Source organism: Formica exsecta, unplaced genomic scaffold (genome assembly GCF_003651465.1).
Source record: "Formica exsecta isolate Colony F162 unplaced genomic scaffold, ASM365146v1 scaffold599, whole genome shotgun sequence".
In the NCBI taxonomy this organism is placed as follows: Eukaryota; Metazoa; Arthropoda; class Insecta; order Hymenoptera; family Formicidae; genus Formica; species Formica exsecta.
Genome location: NW_021853269.1, coordinates 126,272 through 140,847, shown reverse-complemented (window position 1 = coordinate 140,847; position 14,576 = coordinate 126,272). Strand labels below are relative to the sequence as shown.

General features: G+C 33.7%; 2 protein-coding genes across 2 annotated transcripts in view; one reads left to right on the top strand and one right to left on the bottom strand.

Moving 5' to 3' along the window:
- Positions 1 to 10,747, top strand: part of LOC115242438 (WW domain-binding protein 4) — a 50,671-nt gene extending 39,924 nt beyond the window's left edge. Inside the window, exons 2-7 of the mRNA XM_029818726.1 lie at positions 7,242 to 7,449; positions 7,537 to 7,638; positions 7,864 to 7,938; positions 8,131 to 8,368; positions 8,694 to 9,033; positions 9,475 to 10,747. Of these exons, the coding sequence (XP_029674586.1) occupies positions 7,242 to 7,449; positions 7,537 to 7,638; positions 7,864 to 7,938; positions 8,131 to 8,368; positions 8,694 to 9,033; positions 9,475 to 9,694 (1,183 nt within the window). The 3' untranslated portion in view covers positions 9,695 to 10,747. The remainder of the gene's footprint in view (positions 1 to 7,241; positions 7,450 to 7,536; positions 7,639 to 7,863; positions 7,939 to 8,130; positions 8,369 to 8,693; positions 9,034 to 9,474) is intronic.
- Positions 10,263 to 13,615, bottom strand: LOC115242437 (facilitated trehalose transporter Tret1-like). The gene is made up of 4 exons (XM_029818725.1): positions 13,147 to 13,615; positions 12,217 to 12,784; positions 11,947 to 12,145; positions 10,263 to 11,604 (listed from the first exon to the last, which is right to left on the bottom strand). Exons 1-4 carry the CDS (start codon positions 13,208 to 13,210, stop codon positions 10,978 to 10,980), a joined length of 1,458 nt encoding a protein of 485 aa, XP_029674585.1. The 5' UTR covers positions 13,211 to 13,615; the 3' UTR covers positions 10,263 to 10,977.
- Positions 13,616 to 14,576: the final 961 nt, after the last annotated feature.

Sequence of the window (14,576 nt, the reverse complement as noted above, 5' to 3'; positions counted from 1 at the left end):
TATATAATTTATTCTTATTCCAGTCAAAATGTGCATTATTGATACGTCCTATATAGCTGCCATATATATAATCGCATAATAATAAACGATGTCGATATATATAAGGTGGACAATTTCACTCCTACATCGTATAATTTATCGATTTCTATACATGAAGCTCTTTTTAACAATGCCTCATAGCGACGCACGCGTTATGCGTATCAGGTACACGTTCAGATATGCACATATAACTATGTGAAAATGTTTAATTAATTCTTTTTAAAAATACAGACAGAAAGATGAAACTTTAATTCTGGTAAAATATTATAATATATACACAAAACTCATAAAAAACATTAATTATATATTAAAAATTATTTATATATAGTAAAAAGATAAAATGTTTATCCAATTTTTTCGTATATGTCGTATACAATTCTGACACATACACATATATTTATCGAGATGTTGATCGAGATCATTTTTGCAGTCTATGCTTGTGTATCAGATGAATTGACGCACTTTGCAAAGAGAAATTGGAAACTGTTTACTATCGAACGCGACAAAATTAGAACAATGTACCCCCTTTTTTACTGTAACCATGATATACTGCGCCGTCTCGTAGCAACAATTGTTCTGCCAACATTGTGTCGTTTGGTAAATTTCCCGCACGAAAACACACGAAAATAACGTATTCCGTATTTCGCTGCAAGTCACGCGAAATCCGCAGCGACATCGTTAATTGATTAATGGCACTTTTTAATATGAAACTCGCGCGAGGTTATAATCTCTATACGTTTGTTTTATTTTACTTTAATTAACATAGATTATTTTATTCTCAAGAGAAAAAAAGAATAGAAAATCCGTACGCATCATGATAACAAGTTCACATAACGGATTTCAAATAAATCTGGGAAAGATGAATTTTACTCGTTGTACGCTAATCTAAAATTTTAAAAAATTAAATTTTCTTTTGTTGTGCAAGTTTGTATATCTTCTTAAGGCTCAGAGGATCAAACGCAATATAGCAGGATGAGTTACCTTCACGCACAAAAACTTTTAATCTATTTTAATCTTCAGTCCTGACGGCGTCTATAAGAGATCAAGTTTCCCTTCTTTTTCGCGTGATGTTTAATTTATGAAACGTCGTTTGTAAATTTCGAACATGAAAGAGTGCTAGCACGATTAAGGATTAAAATGTTCCTTTATTCATGAGCTTTTGCTCGATCTGTGTCATAATGTGACAATAATTTATCGTTGTGAGTTATGGGAATAAATATTCATAATAGTTTTTTTAATGAAAATTTGGGAAACGAAGAGTATGCGTTTTCGAAAAATTAGCTATGCTAAACTATGCCGATACGGCATATGTGTTAAAAGAATACAAAAGAAAGTATCTTCTTTTTATGCGACATTTTATGCGTGAGGCGATTTATACATGTCTGTCGTGCGACCTATTATAAAAATCTACGCTTGTAAAAGTTCAAATTGATATAATTTGGATAAATATAGATTTCGCGAGATATATTTTGCCATATATATAGAACGAAAAATTAAACTCATCGAAATAATTCCCCCCGAATTTAGTTATATAAAAGACATCTGAGTACCTGTATCAATATATTTATTTATCAAACATCATTTGATAATCATAAAGCAATTTTTTCCGATTAATCAAGCCACATTTCTCAGAACGATAATTTACGATCACGCTGCGATGTAATCAAATCGCAACTTTTGAGAAGTATATCCTTCGGTCTCGAATGAACTATAAACTTTCGGGAACCTTGATCTCAACGAGCATTCTGAAATTCATGTCTAACAAGAGGAGGGTTGAAACGGGTAACGCGAAGAGTGATTTCGAAACGTAAACCTGTCGAAAATATCTGGATGTACGACAGCGGGCAAACGTCGAAGCGTCGAACGTTAACTAGCTGCCAAAGCAAACAGCAGTGGACCAACACGATCCCGGGATTCGCGAACATGTTTTCAATTTTTAACACCGACGAGATTCACCATGTCTGTGGACTTTTATCTGTTTAGATTTGATTTCAGTATAACATTACTTAGTGCTAGCTTGATTTAATAAATATTTTATGTTGTTGTATGTCATAAATAAGATTTATTATCTAACGGCGCAAAATATCATATATTAATCATTTTTATTTTATCAATCACTTTCCGGATTTTTTTATTTTTGTAAATTCAAGTTATCTCTCATTTTCGGTATTAAAATTTCATTCAAAATATTTTAGAGTAAGAGAAATAGTAATATATAATATTAAAATAATGTTAAAACATATAACATTAAAATATATATAATGTTAAAATATATACAATGTTAAAATAAAGTTAAAATAATGTTTTACACGATTTACGAACGCATCTCTTTTCGAATTACCCTCGGGTATCACTTCGCAAAGTGAGAAAATAATATATAGTTTTTACTCGTTAGAATTTTTTACATAAAATTCGATAACGATGGCGCATAGCGAAATTTATGGGGGTTTTATTCAGGAGAATTGCTTTTTTTTTTTTTTTTTTGTAGAACCGACAATGTCATTTGCATAATCTACGGTGCTATCGCGCTCTGAATTTCACGGTGTTTTTTGATAGTACGAAATTCGCCTTCAAGCCATAAGCACAATCATAAGTGGATTTCGCAGCCTTACCCAGCATTACCGAGTAAGAACTAGTTTTTCTTCGTGCGAAAACTCACATGTCTAACGTATAATCGCAAGAAAACGCGATTTATCTTCTCGCCGATTGTTTCAGAGCCGACATTGTTCGCTTGGAAGTAAGCAGTTAAGCAAGTTCCATTTATTTCTTGCGCCGATTTATCTCTCAAGAGCCATTACGCATAAGCTCTGAAAAAAATCGCATCCCGCCGTGAAAATGTCGCCCTTATTAATAGGACATGTTTTAGAATATGTGATCTTTGATATCGCTAATTACAGGATGATATATCGGTCGCTTTAAATATTGTATATCGATTTATGATTTTTTGTTTCATATTATTATTACTGCTTTTGCGATATTTATATAATCGGGAAAGAACAAGCTATGGTTCCGAGCTATAAGTCCGAGCTATTCAGAAGCCAATTACACTTTGTCGGTTCATCTATAAACGAAGAACAGCGTCGCATAAAAATAACTATGCGCATAATGGCAGTAAATGTGCATCATAGCGGCTGAATCAAGGGCACAATCTCGGCATTGTAGGCAACCAACGGCATGTATAAGCGCGACCACGTGAATAGCATCGGATGTAAAATCATTGTTTTCGTCCGATAAATCCGAGCGATGCTTCGTCCAAATTGTTGTTGGCCAACGCGTAATCGCCAATAAATTCACTTTAACGCAATCACTACAAGAATATGTATACCTCAGATTTTATTTAGAGACCATATCGTGTTGTCTTTACACGATACAATATTTTTCATTTATATGTGATATATCATTTCCATGTTATAAGAAAAATATCAAGGTGACAAGATTTATCAACTTTATTATTTGACATAATGTATATAATATTCTCTGATTTATTGGGCAAAAACATGCGTAATTTCTATTGATTATAAATTTCAATACTTTTAATATAACTTGAAAAGGATAAAGTGGGGGTGGAAATATGTGTTAGCAGTGTGTGCATCGAGTACACGCGGCTTTATTCTGGTATAATGCAAGGAAGCGAGGAACGAATGTTGGAGAGGATGTTGACGAATTCTCTATTGTTGTGTATATGTGGTTGTTTGGCCGCCTCGAATAATGATGCGACGCGATTCTCCGAAGGGGCGCGGAATCGCGTCGGGAAATCGCGCACACAACTGTCCCGACGACCGCCACTATTAATAATAGCTCGTATTAATAGTGACTCGCCGCGCTCTATGTATAGACATTATGTAGAACTAGACTTGCCTCGTTATCCGCAAGCGGCTTATGGACGCGCGTCATTAGCGTACTTTGTGGGCACCGTGCTAAGATACGTATAACAAGATCTCGGCGATACTGTTGCAGGCAATAGTGATTTCGTTCTCTGTGAGACGTTGAATTTGATACGGTTTATTTAACCGAGATTGTCGCGTTGCATCTGTCTTTTAGTAAAATAAATCGGTAACGCGCTGAGAAGATTGCGGGTTCGTCTCTCAACATGAGAATTATAATTAGACTGCTTTTAAGAGAGCTAAGCGTTTCTAAAATATCAAGAGATTAATACTGGCCTGTTATATTAAAAACATATGTTACATAATTTTATAAATAACGGTGCGATATTTTAACGATCACACATTTATCATACATTGCGCGACGAGATTTATGCCGATAAATACCGAATGTGCGTTTTGACAATCGTTGATTTATATCCATTGAACGCAATCTGGGAACCTGTTGCGCCGCAACAATGCACGCAGCCACATCCGCACAAAAGCGGATTTACGGTGACACGTTTGACAGCCTCTACGCATACGTATGTACATGCACATCAGTCCAAGTTATGCTACGGCGTGCACGTGAAAGCAACGGTGCATGATAGATGTGATAGACCGCCGGCTCTCAGGGGATGAACGGAGGATCGCCAAAGGAGGGATATTCCTACATTGGAAATCGGCCAATGGCCGTGTGCCTTGAAACCTTATGTATTGATCTTACCTAATTTCGTTCTAACGTTGCCCTAATTCATCTGCGTGATTATTTCATGCGATGTTTGCCATATGTTTGGAATCGCTCATTAAAATTGCTGGTCAGTCTTTTAGACTGTTGTAATGTCAAAGATCACTGAGTAAATAAAGATGACAATATGAGTATAGCAAAGATTTAAGAAGGAAACAGATAGTCTCTCGCGAAATTATCGTGTTGTCATAAATTTATTTCTATATGATACAAATTTTGGAATACATATATCTGAAAGGAATAGCGAGAAAACAATTATACCAATTACATACTTTTTGTTTATATTAATAACAATAATTTTATGCGATTATACAACATCCGCGCTTTATACGATTCGTATCTTTTTGATAAATAACTAGATATGTTATTTAGGTTCAATTGTTGTTAATCCGAGAACAATGGTGTAACGAAACTGTAATCGATTTAAACCTCAGGGATTAATCCACCCTTGAGATATCCACAATAATTCGATGAATATTTATTGGCCCGTCTTAGGCGAAATCAATTTGTTTGTCTGGTACAGATACCAAAATTTCCTCATAGCATGATGCGACTTATTTTACGTACACAGTTCAGAAAAATTATCATCAATCTCTTTGTATTAATACAATCACTATTTTAGGATACATTTAAATAAGATCGAGTTTTAATCAAATTTCTTATAATTGTATATTATAATTCTCATTCATGAAAATTTTGACAATCGGTGAAAGATTGCGTTGTTATTATTTTTAAAAATAGAAGTGAAAGTTTTTATTTTGTTGATAAGAAGAGAGTAGGAGAATATATAAAGTTTTTTAAACTCGTCACTGTTTATTATTATCTGCGTTTAACCTTGATGCTGTTTTCATTACTGTTGCTTCGTTACAGTTGAATTGAGTCGTACATAAAATACCAGTTAGAGAACATCGATAAAATATTAATAGAGCGCAGCGTAAGGAATACCTATAATAGAAACGAATGCCTTCGAGATACGTTTATTGTCAAAGCGAATTTCTGCGGCAAAATCTTTTGACATAGCAACAGGTTGAAACTTTATTCGTGTGACTCTCCTTTGAGTAATTCGATAAATGAAAACACAAACGAAGTAAATTAATTTCTTTAGCCACTGAAGATTGATGTTGACGCCAGGTAATGTGATCGAGTAATTTCTATCATTTCATTCCATTCTATTTTCTTATCACAAAACATGTGGTGCTAAATATTTACGTGCAATTGATTTAGCTTATGTTTTTAATTTTTTAATTTAACAATTAATTGCATTTATGCAGAAGATATTATTAAATCGTAATTTTTTATTAACTAAAACTGATTAGTTTCAATATTGATATTAATACTTTAGAAACGTAGAAAAGGCTTACAATTTTGATAATTTTAAATAAAGTTTTCTCTTAAAAATTTTGCAAATTAAAGTTTACATAATTATATATATAACAAATATGAATACAGGTGCTTTTGCGAATTTGATCGTGATTAGAATAATTCCCGTCTAAAAATATCCGCGTTCGCACATCTTGGCAAAATTACGGAGCCACTTTTAACTCGGTTCCCAACCTGAATTCTTCTTGTACTAATAATTAGACATAGTTCCTTTCCTAATTGGCAGCTTCTAATTGAAGCTCGATTTTCCCAAGAATGTGTATTTGACGTTTCTTCAACTACGACATTTCCGTTGGAATTTATTTGTATGCTGAGTTTGATTGAATGATGGCGGTGCAAGAGTTTATTCGAGCAAATGTACGAAATGTAACGCGCGTAAAATGAAGTCACGTAAGTAAAATAAAGATTCGAATATTTTCTGGTAAAATTTATAAGAAAAAGAAAGGGAGAGAGATAGAAAAAGATTCCTGATGCCTGGCAATTCTACCCAAATTTTATCGCACTTTGCTTTTACTTATTTAATTTTCATTATTATATCTTTAATTTAAATATGAAAACAGGATAAAATATGCAAAAAATCTCTAGAGATAGACACACACATATATATTTCTTCTTTAGTTTCCATTTATCGCAAATCTCGACGATTTTTCGAACCCCCATCGAGCTCCTTGGGAATCTTTTAGTCGCAAGAGAGATGTAATACGAAGGTCGAGTGACGCTCAAGGCTGCGTAGGTCGGAGACTAATTGCTAACTAATTTGTTCTCATCTTGGTACGAAGGAGAAAATATTTCTTCTAGACTTCGAGCAACATCGTTCGTGTTTCCTCCAATAATTGTTACGAAAAGATAGCACAAACCACACAGCTGAATAATTTATTTCGTTAATCGATGCCGACAAAAATAGAACTTTTTCGACTGTTTCGAATCGTATGTATTTTAATCGCAGGAGTTACACAAAAATAGAATTCTCTCTTACACAATTAATGTTGATAAGAATTTCGTAAAATTTTTAGAACTTTATTAGTTAATTTGATTTTTAGAACTGATATGAGAAATTGATTCAAGAATGTAGGTTGTTATAAATGAGTATGAGAAAAGAATGTTATATCTAACGTATTAAATTCACACATAATTTGACACATTTGACATTTTGCTGACATGTCATTCCGTACGATATTTATATGTCCCTCTGATTATGCGATAACGGATTGCAGGGCAGACTATTGGAAGTCCCAAGGCCGCAAGTTCTGCGACTTCTGCAAGTGCTGGATCGCCGATAATAAACCGAGTATCGACTTCCACGAGGGCGGCAAGAAGCATAAGGAAAATGTCAGCAAGCGACTCAAAGAAATTTACAAGAATAGTGCCAAACAGGCGAAGCAGAACAAAAAATTCGAGAATGATATTAAAAAGATGGAAAATGTACGTTTTTAGGATTGCATCGTAGATATTGATATTATATGTATATTATTGATAATACATAATCATTTTTTTTTTTTTTTCATACAGGCGGCAATGGCTGCATACATGAAGGATGTCGAGAATAACACGCGAGATATGACTGCTCAAAAGATTATTAAAGAGAAAGTGAACAAGATTGAAACGAGAGAAGTATGCTTATACTTTTTTAATCTTTAATATTTAATTTTAAATGTTACATTAAGAGAAAAATTAGATTAATAGTATTAGATATAATGAATATTTTTACGAATTATACGAAGATAAGAACTATATGTTTCTGTTTATTGCACAAATGCAAAGGAATCTAATAATCCGAAGTAATATGTTTGTGTTTGGATATGTTTTATCTCACATATTTCATGTATATATTTCTAGATGCCTCAGAATTTTAATCGCATGCCACCAGCTGCTCCGGAGACGGTACCGAGATTCAAAAATAACATTGGACACGTGAGTAGATCCTCAAATTCATTTTTCTAATTATTCAATGATCGTAATGATCGAGCAAAAAACAATCATTTATCATTTCTATTCACAAAATCAAAAAAAAATTTATTTTATTTGTGAGAAGCTTTTGTTGACACGTCTATGTTTCCTAACAAAATTGGAGCACAGTTTATTAATGCGAATGCGATTTTTCAGTTTTCGCCAAAAGTAGATCCTTGCGACCCGACTTTGTCAAAAACCATTCTGTCGTTTCCACGAGTCCAGCAGCAGGGCGGCGAGAACAGGACTCCCGGGAGGAGTAAAGCGAATAAGACGAAGGGAAAGGGGAGAAAGGCCCAGGAGGACGATCGTCCGACCGCACCTGTCAGGAAAGTGTGGTATGAAGCCCTCAGTCCCGAAGGATACACTTACTACTGGCACATCGAGACGAACGGTGCGTATACCTTTGTCAAACTTTTTTTTATCTTTTTTCCCATCTACCTCTTAAATATTTGATTCTGTTAGTACTATGTTGATTGTCTTGTTTTCTCTTTCTCTCTTTGTCAATCGTTCCAAAAACAAGTTTTATAAATAGGTAATTATAAAATTTTTTTATACTTTATTGTTTTATACTTACAAATTATATGTATTTTAGATAATATTATAAAGTAAATTTTTAATGCCATTTTAAAATTACATCATTACATCACACATTATTGAATCCTGATATGAGAAATCTCCATTATCTATTATCGAGCATATCATTTGGTATATATTAGAATCGGTTTGGGAGCCACCGGAGGAGGGTTACATGACTCTCGCGGAACAAGAAGAGGAGGCGAAAGAGGAAACGCTCCAAAAGGAGCTTATGGAACAATTGGACAGGGAGGAAGTGATCGAGAAAGCGGATATTCTCGAGGAACAACGAGCCAATCTCGAGAGAGAGAAAATGAGGGAACATGTGGCACAACCCTCTAGAAACGACAACGATATCAAAGATGACAACGAAAGCGCAGGAATAAAGAAGGAGGCAGCCAAAGAGGAACGACCTTACCGGCGAGACTACAGTGTGCCCGAGAGACCGCAACCTTATGGATCCTGGCAAGTTGTGGAGACAAGGTAAATATTTGAACGCTGCATTATTCCGGTCGCCAAGATGGATTAAGACATTTTTCACGGGGATTTATCGCGTGGCGACGAATCTTTGCTCTTAATTTTCAAGTGCGAATATATAAGATACAGTATTTCTATATTTTTACGATTAAATGCATAATTTCTCAAATCGCTGAATTAACAGATATAAAAATATTAGATTTGTTATATTTTTTTTATATTTGTGTATGGCGATCGAAAATTAAAAAAGTTTGTAAACTCGGAATGAAAATTGCTATAGAGCTTAAGCTATATTAATTGCTTTATGCTATTTATTGATTAATGATTAACGCACAATATATAGCTGTATGTATCGTTTATTAACTTGTATATTAATGTGCGCCTCCATATTCGAAGATTGAGCAGTTTTACGCGGAGAAAAAGATGAGAAAATGTTTTATGCTTTAGCAAAAAGAAACCAGTGGATCTCCAATTACCGCAAAAACAGAAGCAGATACAACTGCCTATGTTTAAGAAGACAGAACCAACGCCTCCGCAAAGGACTTTTAAGGAAAAAATTGTCACACAGATTAATATCGATGATAGTGATGACGAAAGTGCACCGACCACTTTTAAGAGAAGAAAAATTGGTAACAAGAACGTGCGTAAAAGAACAACTGATGATTAGCATCAGAATTTTTTTTCTGGATATAGTGTTCTTGTATATATTTTTATTTAATTGTTAAAATGTTTGTTAAACAAACATGGAGAATTTGTATGGACAAATATCTTTGATAGCTCATAATATTTGTGAGCTGGAAGTTTACATATAAATATAATAGATTCTTCATTTATATATACTTAACTGTGCATAGGTGGTATATGTAGATATAAAAAAAATGTTATTTTATCACAGATAGCAAATGCACGTCATGCCAAAATAACATTATCTGACATCCAAATGACATTATTTGGCGTCAAAATGATGTGTGTTTGTTAGCTGGGATATAACATATATGTATGTACATTAATATATATATACATTAGTACAATTTCGATTGTAAATAAAAAGTCTGACTCTGTATTTTATATAAAAATTTTTATTTTTTTTATTTTATTAATATTAATTTTATTAATATTAATTAATTAATACTTTTTAATATAATAGTTGAGATACATTTGCATGTTTGAGAAATCTAATTAATATAATAATAATAATTATCAATGGAATTTATATATGTATAATAATAGAATACTAATTGAATATATATATATTTTTTTTATATACAACTTTTTGTTCTTATCTTTCATGATAATATATTGCTATTCATAATCTTGTTTGCATTATTATCTGAATATTATCAGCATCAGTATTAGTCAACATTGCATCATATCTATGTACTCATATGCACATGGTTGCATTGTTATAAAGCAAATCTACGAGATAATATATAACATTACATTATATGTTGCGTATCATTCTGACATATTTAATATTGATAAAACGAAATTTCACGAGACAGTAAATAGAACAGCTAAAATATATACGCGAGACTCATTTCCTCTTTAAAGTCGTCACAATTATATGAAGCAATTTGCAAATTTAGTTACTTTGTTTTTGGGATATATCAAGAAGATAGAAACATTGCACATATAACTTACATGAAATAAATACTTAAACAGATAACTGAATTTTAAATAGCGAATGTATAAATGTTAAAATATGTGCGCAATTTGAAGATAAATAAAAATTATTGTGAACATTACACATATTTTCAATATAGGAAATAATCTTTAAGAAACTGACGGCATATACTTTTCCATAAAGCTATGTACAGCATGTATATATACAGAAGTTCGCATTTAAAAACACTGAGAGCAAACAAATTGAGTAATGAAGATATTAGTTTTTCATAAATCTCTCTGTTAGAATACTTTTAGATGGACACTTTATATATGCGGAAAACATTTTTACACGTGTACCGCATGCACCAAATCCGTTCCGATGTTATCCTTAATGTTCTTATTCTTTTCATACTGCAAATCTCCATTGAGCTCATCCACAATATCCTCGCGCGTCCGTCCTTTAGTCTCCGGCACCAATATAAAGCAGAACAAGAAAGTGCAGGCGCAGCAGATGGCGAGGAAGAAGAAGCAGCCGTGCATACCTAGTAGAGTGATGAGATCGGCGAAGGTCTTTATTATGATGAAAGATGCGGCCCAACACATGGTGAGACCCACAATCGAGGCCATACTGGTCACGTCGCGGCTGAATATCTCGGACATTATCACGACGGGTCCGTTGCCCATTCCTGCAGCATACACTATCACGAAGATGGACAGTGCTGCGATCGGTATCCAACCGTAAGCGGATATATCATATTCTAAGTTCTGGAGATAGCAGAATGCGCCGAGCACACAATGACACATGCACATTCCCACACAGGATATCAGGAGCAAAAGCCGTCTACCCATATGCTCTATTAAAGATGTCGACAGACATGAACCAAGAACCATGATAACTCCCACAATGATGGACGACGTGTTCGGCGATAACGAACTGCCGGCTATTTGGAAAATACTTTCCGTGTAACTGATCTGGATGAAAAAGTCAGAAATTTATCAGCTTATTTTATAAGAATGAAGACTTTTTGCATAGATAGAGAATGAATGAAAGAAACAACTTGTACAACTTTCAATGTGATTTTCCATTAATATATTAAATAAATAATAATTGAGAAAAGCGAAAAAATGATATAAATCGCTATATTCAATTTGATTTTATCATAAAAAACTTTGCTATGAGATGAAATCATATTTTTTCACTTTTTGTGAATAAGAACAGTGTCGCTTTAAATGTCTGAATTCGTAAGTAGAGATAATAATTTAATACAGATGAAAAATATATAAACGAATTTATAAATAATTATCGATAATTACCACTGCAAAGATTCCGGAAAATTGTTGACCGGCGAACAAACCCAAGATGATGATCAGTCCTTTAATCGTCGCTTTGTCTCTAAATAAATCTGACAGCTTGGCGGATCTCATGGACGTGACTTCCTTAATTTGCAATTGTAGATGCGACAATGCCTGTTCTACCGCCAAAGTGTTTCCAGCTTTCAATCGATTCAACGATCTGGAACAGCGAATAACAATATTCTGTCGCGATGCTTTCAAGGAGAATATTTCTCTCTTCATCCCACTTACTTAATTGCTTCATGCATACGATTTCGACGCACTAAGTAGACCGGCGATTCCGGTATGAACACAAAAGTAATCAGGAACAACGCGCTCATTATCGCGCCAACCACAGCGAGGTTGTATAGAGACATCATGCCGCCTAAGATGTAAGCCAGCAATATCCCAGTATTGAGGGAGAATCCTATAATACTTGCTAATATACCGCGGATGCTGTCGCTCGAAATCTCCGACACATAGTTTGACACTAAGAAGAATATACTGGCACCAGTAATACCGTTCAGGGCTTTCGCTACGTAAATATGCATGTGTTCGGTGGCGAAAATGATCAACAGCCAGGAGAGTATCATCGGCAACGTTAACACGTAACCGAATCTCTTACGACTGAATTTGTCGGGTATCACTAAAAGCAGCATGGTCATGAAGGTGCCCACCAGGGTCAAAATGCCGTTCATCCAGGATATATTGTCGTCCGTCATGGGTTCACTTCCTACGACCGGCAATGGATTTTGTAGTTGCGGAACTGACGGTGATTGCCATCCCATCATGAACCCATAGGACACCGATGATAGATTTACTGCAAAGAATAGATGATTATTCAACACGAAATAAAATCAACACAAAAATTTAATAGAAACTTTTTAATCAAAGAGATTCTTCAAATAAATATTTTAGAATTGTAATGTTTTTTATTTAGCTAACTATTAGTTATTTATTTATAAAACTCTTCAATTTGTATTTTTATGTTTTTTATATTTATCTTTTTCCTAATTTTTCTATTTTTTTTAAGGGCTACCGTTCGTTATAGAAAATTTTCAATTATGGAGTTTTTGCATTACTGCTCAAGTGTTTCTTATTGAAAGATGTCGATCCGTCACAAGATATATTTCTTGAAGAGAATGAAAGAAAAAGGGAATTCTTTCTCCCTTTCTAACTCACCGATCACCGCGAACATAAACTGCCGCAACTTGCCTGGCTCCTGCAACTTCTCATTCTTTTCCATCGCACGTCGTTCTTTCAAAAAAGTGCAATTGCAATGGTAGCGTCTTTCAAGACTGTCGATAGACTCGCGCCAGGAATCGAGGAGGGACAGAATTCATGAACGACGGGGAACCAATTAGCACAAACGGAAAGGTAGCCCCTCACGTCTCGTACTCGACCGACATGCGTGTTATAATTTAATTTATAATGATAGCTATTCGCGCGTATATTCTTGTCGCAAGGGACATCCTTATCTTTTCGTCATTCTCGCTAACAAAGACAATAAATGATATGCGCATATTCTTTGCACATAGCAAATACTTTATTTTGTCGGATTTATCATCGTGTTCCCGATCGGCAATATGTTTAATACTTTTGGTTCATAAATACCAATTGTCAAATATGTCGAAGATATATATATATATATAAATATTATATGTAATAAAAACAAAATTTTACATATATATTTTTTATCAAATGAAAATATTATGTATAAGATTTAAGTCGAGAAACGAATGATTTTTTATTTATAAACAATTCAAGCTATAAAGCGCGATAAGAGAGAGAATAAAACTTATTAAATATGCATCTCAAATGTAGACACCTGTACATATATATTCTTGGCATATTTGGCAGCTTTGATTTATAAATCAAAAAAATCTTACGATATATTTAAAAAAAGATTTATATTAAGATTACATTATAAGTAAAAGTTTTCTTTTTATGCGAGATTCATGTTGATATGGTTGTCGATACTTTATACTTAAGCTATTTATCATATCACGATAATGCAAAGTATCTTTTCAAGAAGGGTCTAGCTATTTGTCAATTTGGGGATAATGATGTCTCTTTTTCGCTGTAGTTCTAAATCATTGCAATGTACATAAGCGAATGTGATCCATATTGATATATTGTCGGCGCATATCGAAGAATTTACGCCGCTTTCCAACTGATTTCGAATTGATTGATAAAATTATGACTGGCGCGAGCTTATTGTGATACGAAAGATGTGTCTGCATTCGCATGATAACGCGTACGGTAAATGTGTAATTTTTGATGATTCGAATGATATCGAACGCAAATACGAACTTGTACCGGATTTAGTATAAGCCATCTTACATATCTATAGATTTCTTAAGTTATTTGGAATTGATTTTAGTCATTACTTGTCGCAAGATTTTAATCAACATTAAGTATTTTATATTTATTACTTCACAAGATAGCAAATCTACTGTATCCGCTTTAAATTGAGCGAATAATAACGTTTTACTATCGGTTTCTTTATTAAGAGAATAGGCACAGTTGCGAGATCATATGATAAAATTATCTATCATTGTGTTTCTTTTTCTCAACACTGAGTTAATATATCTGAATAATTTTTTTACTTT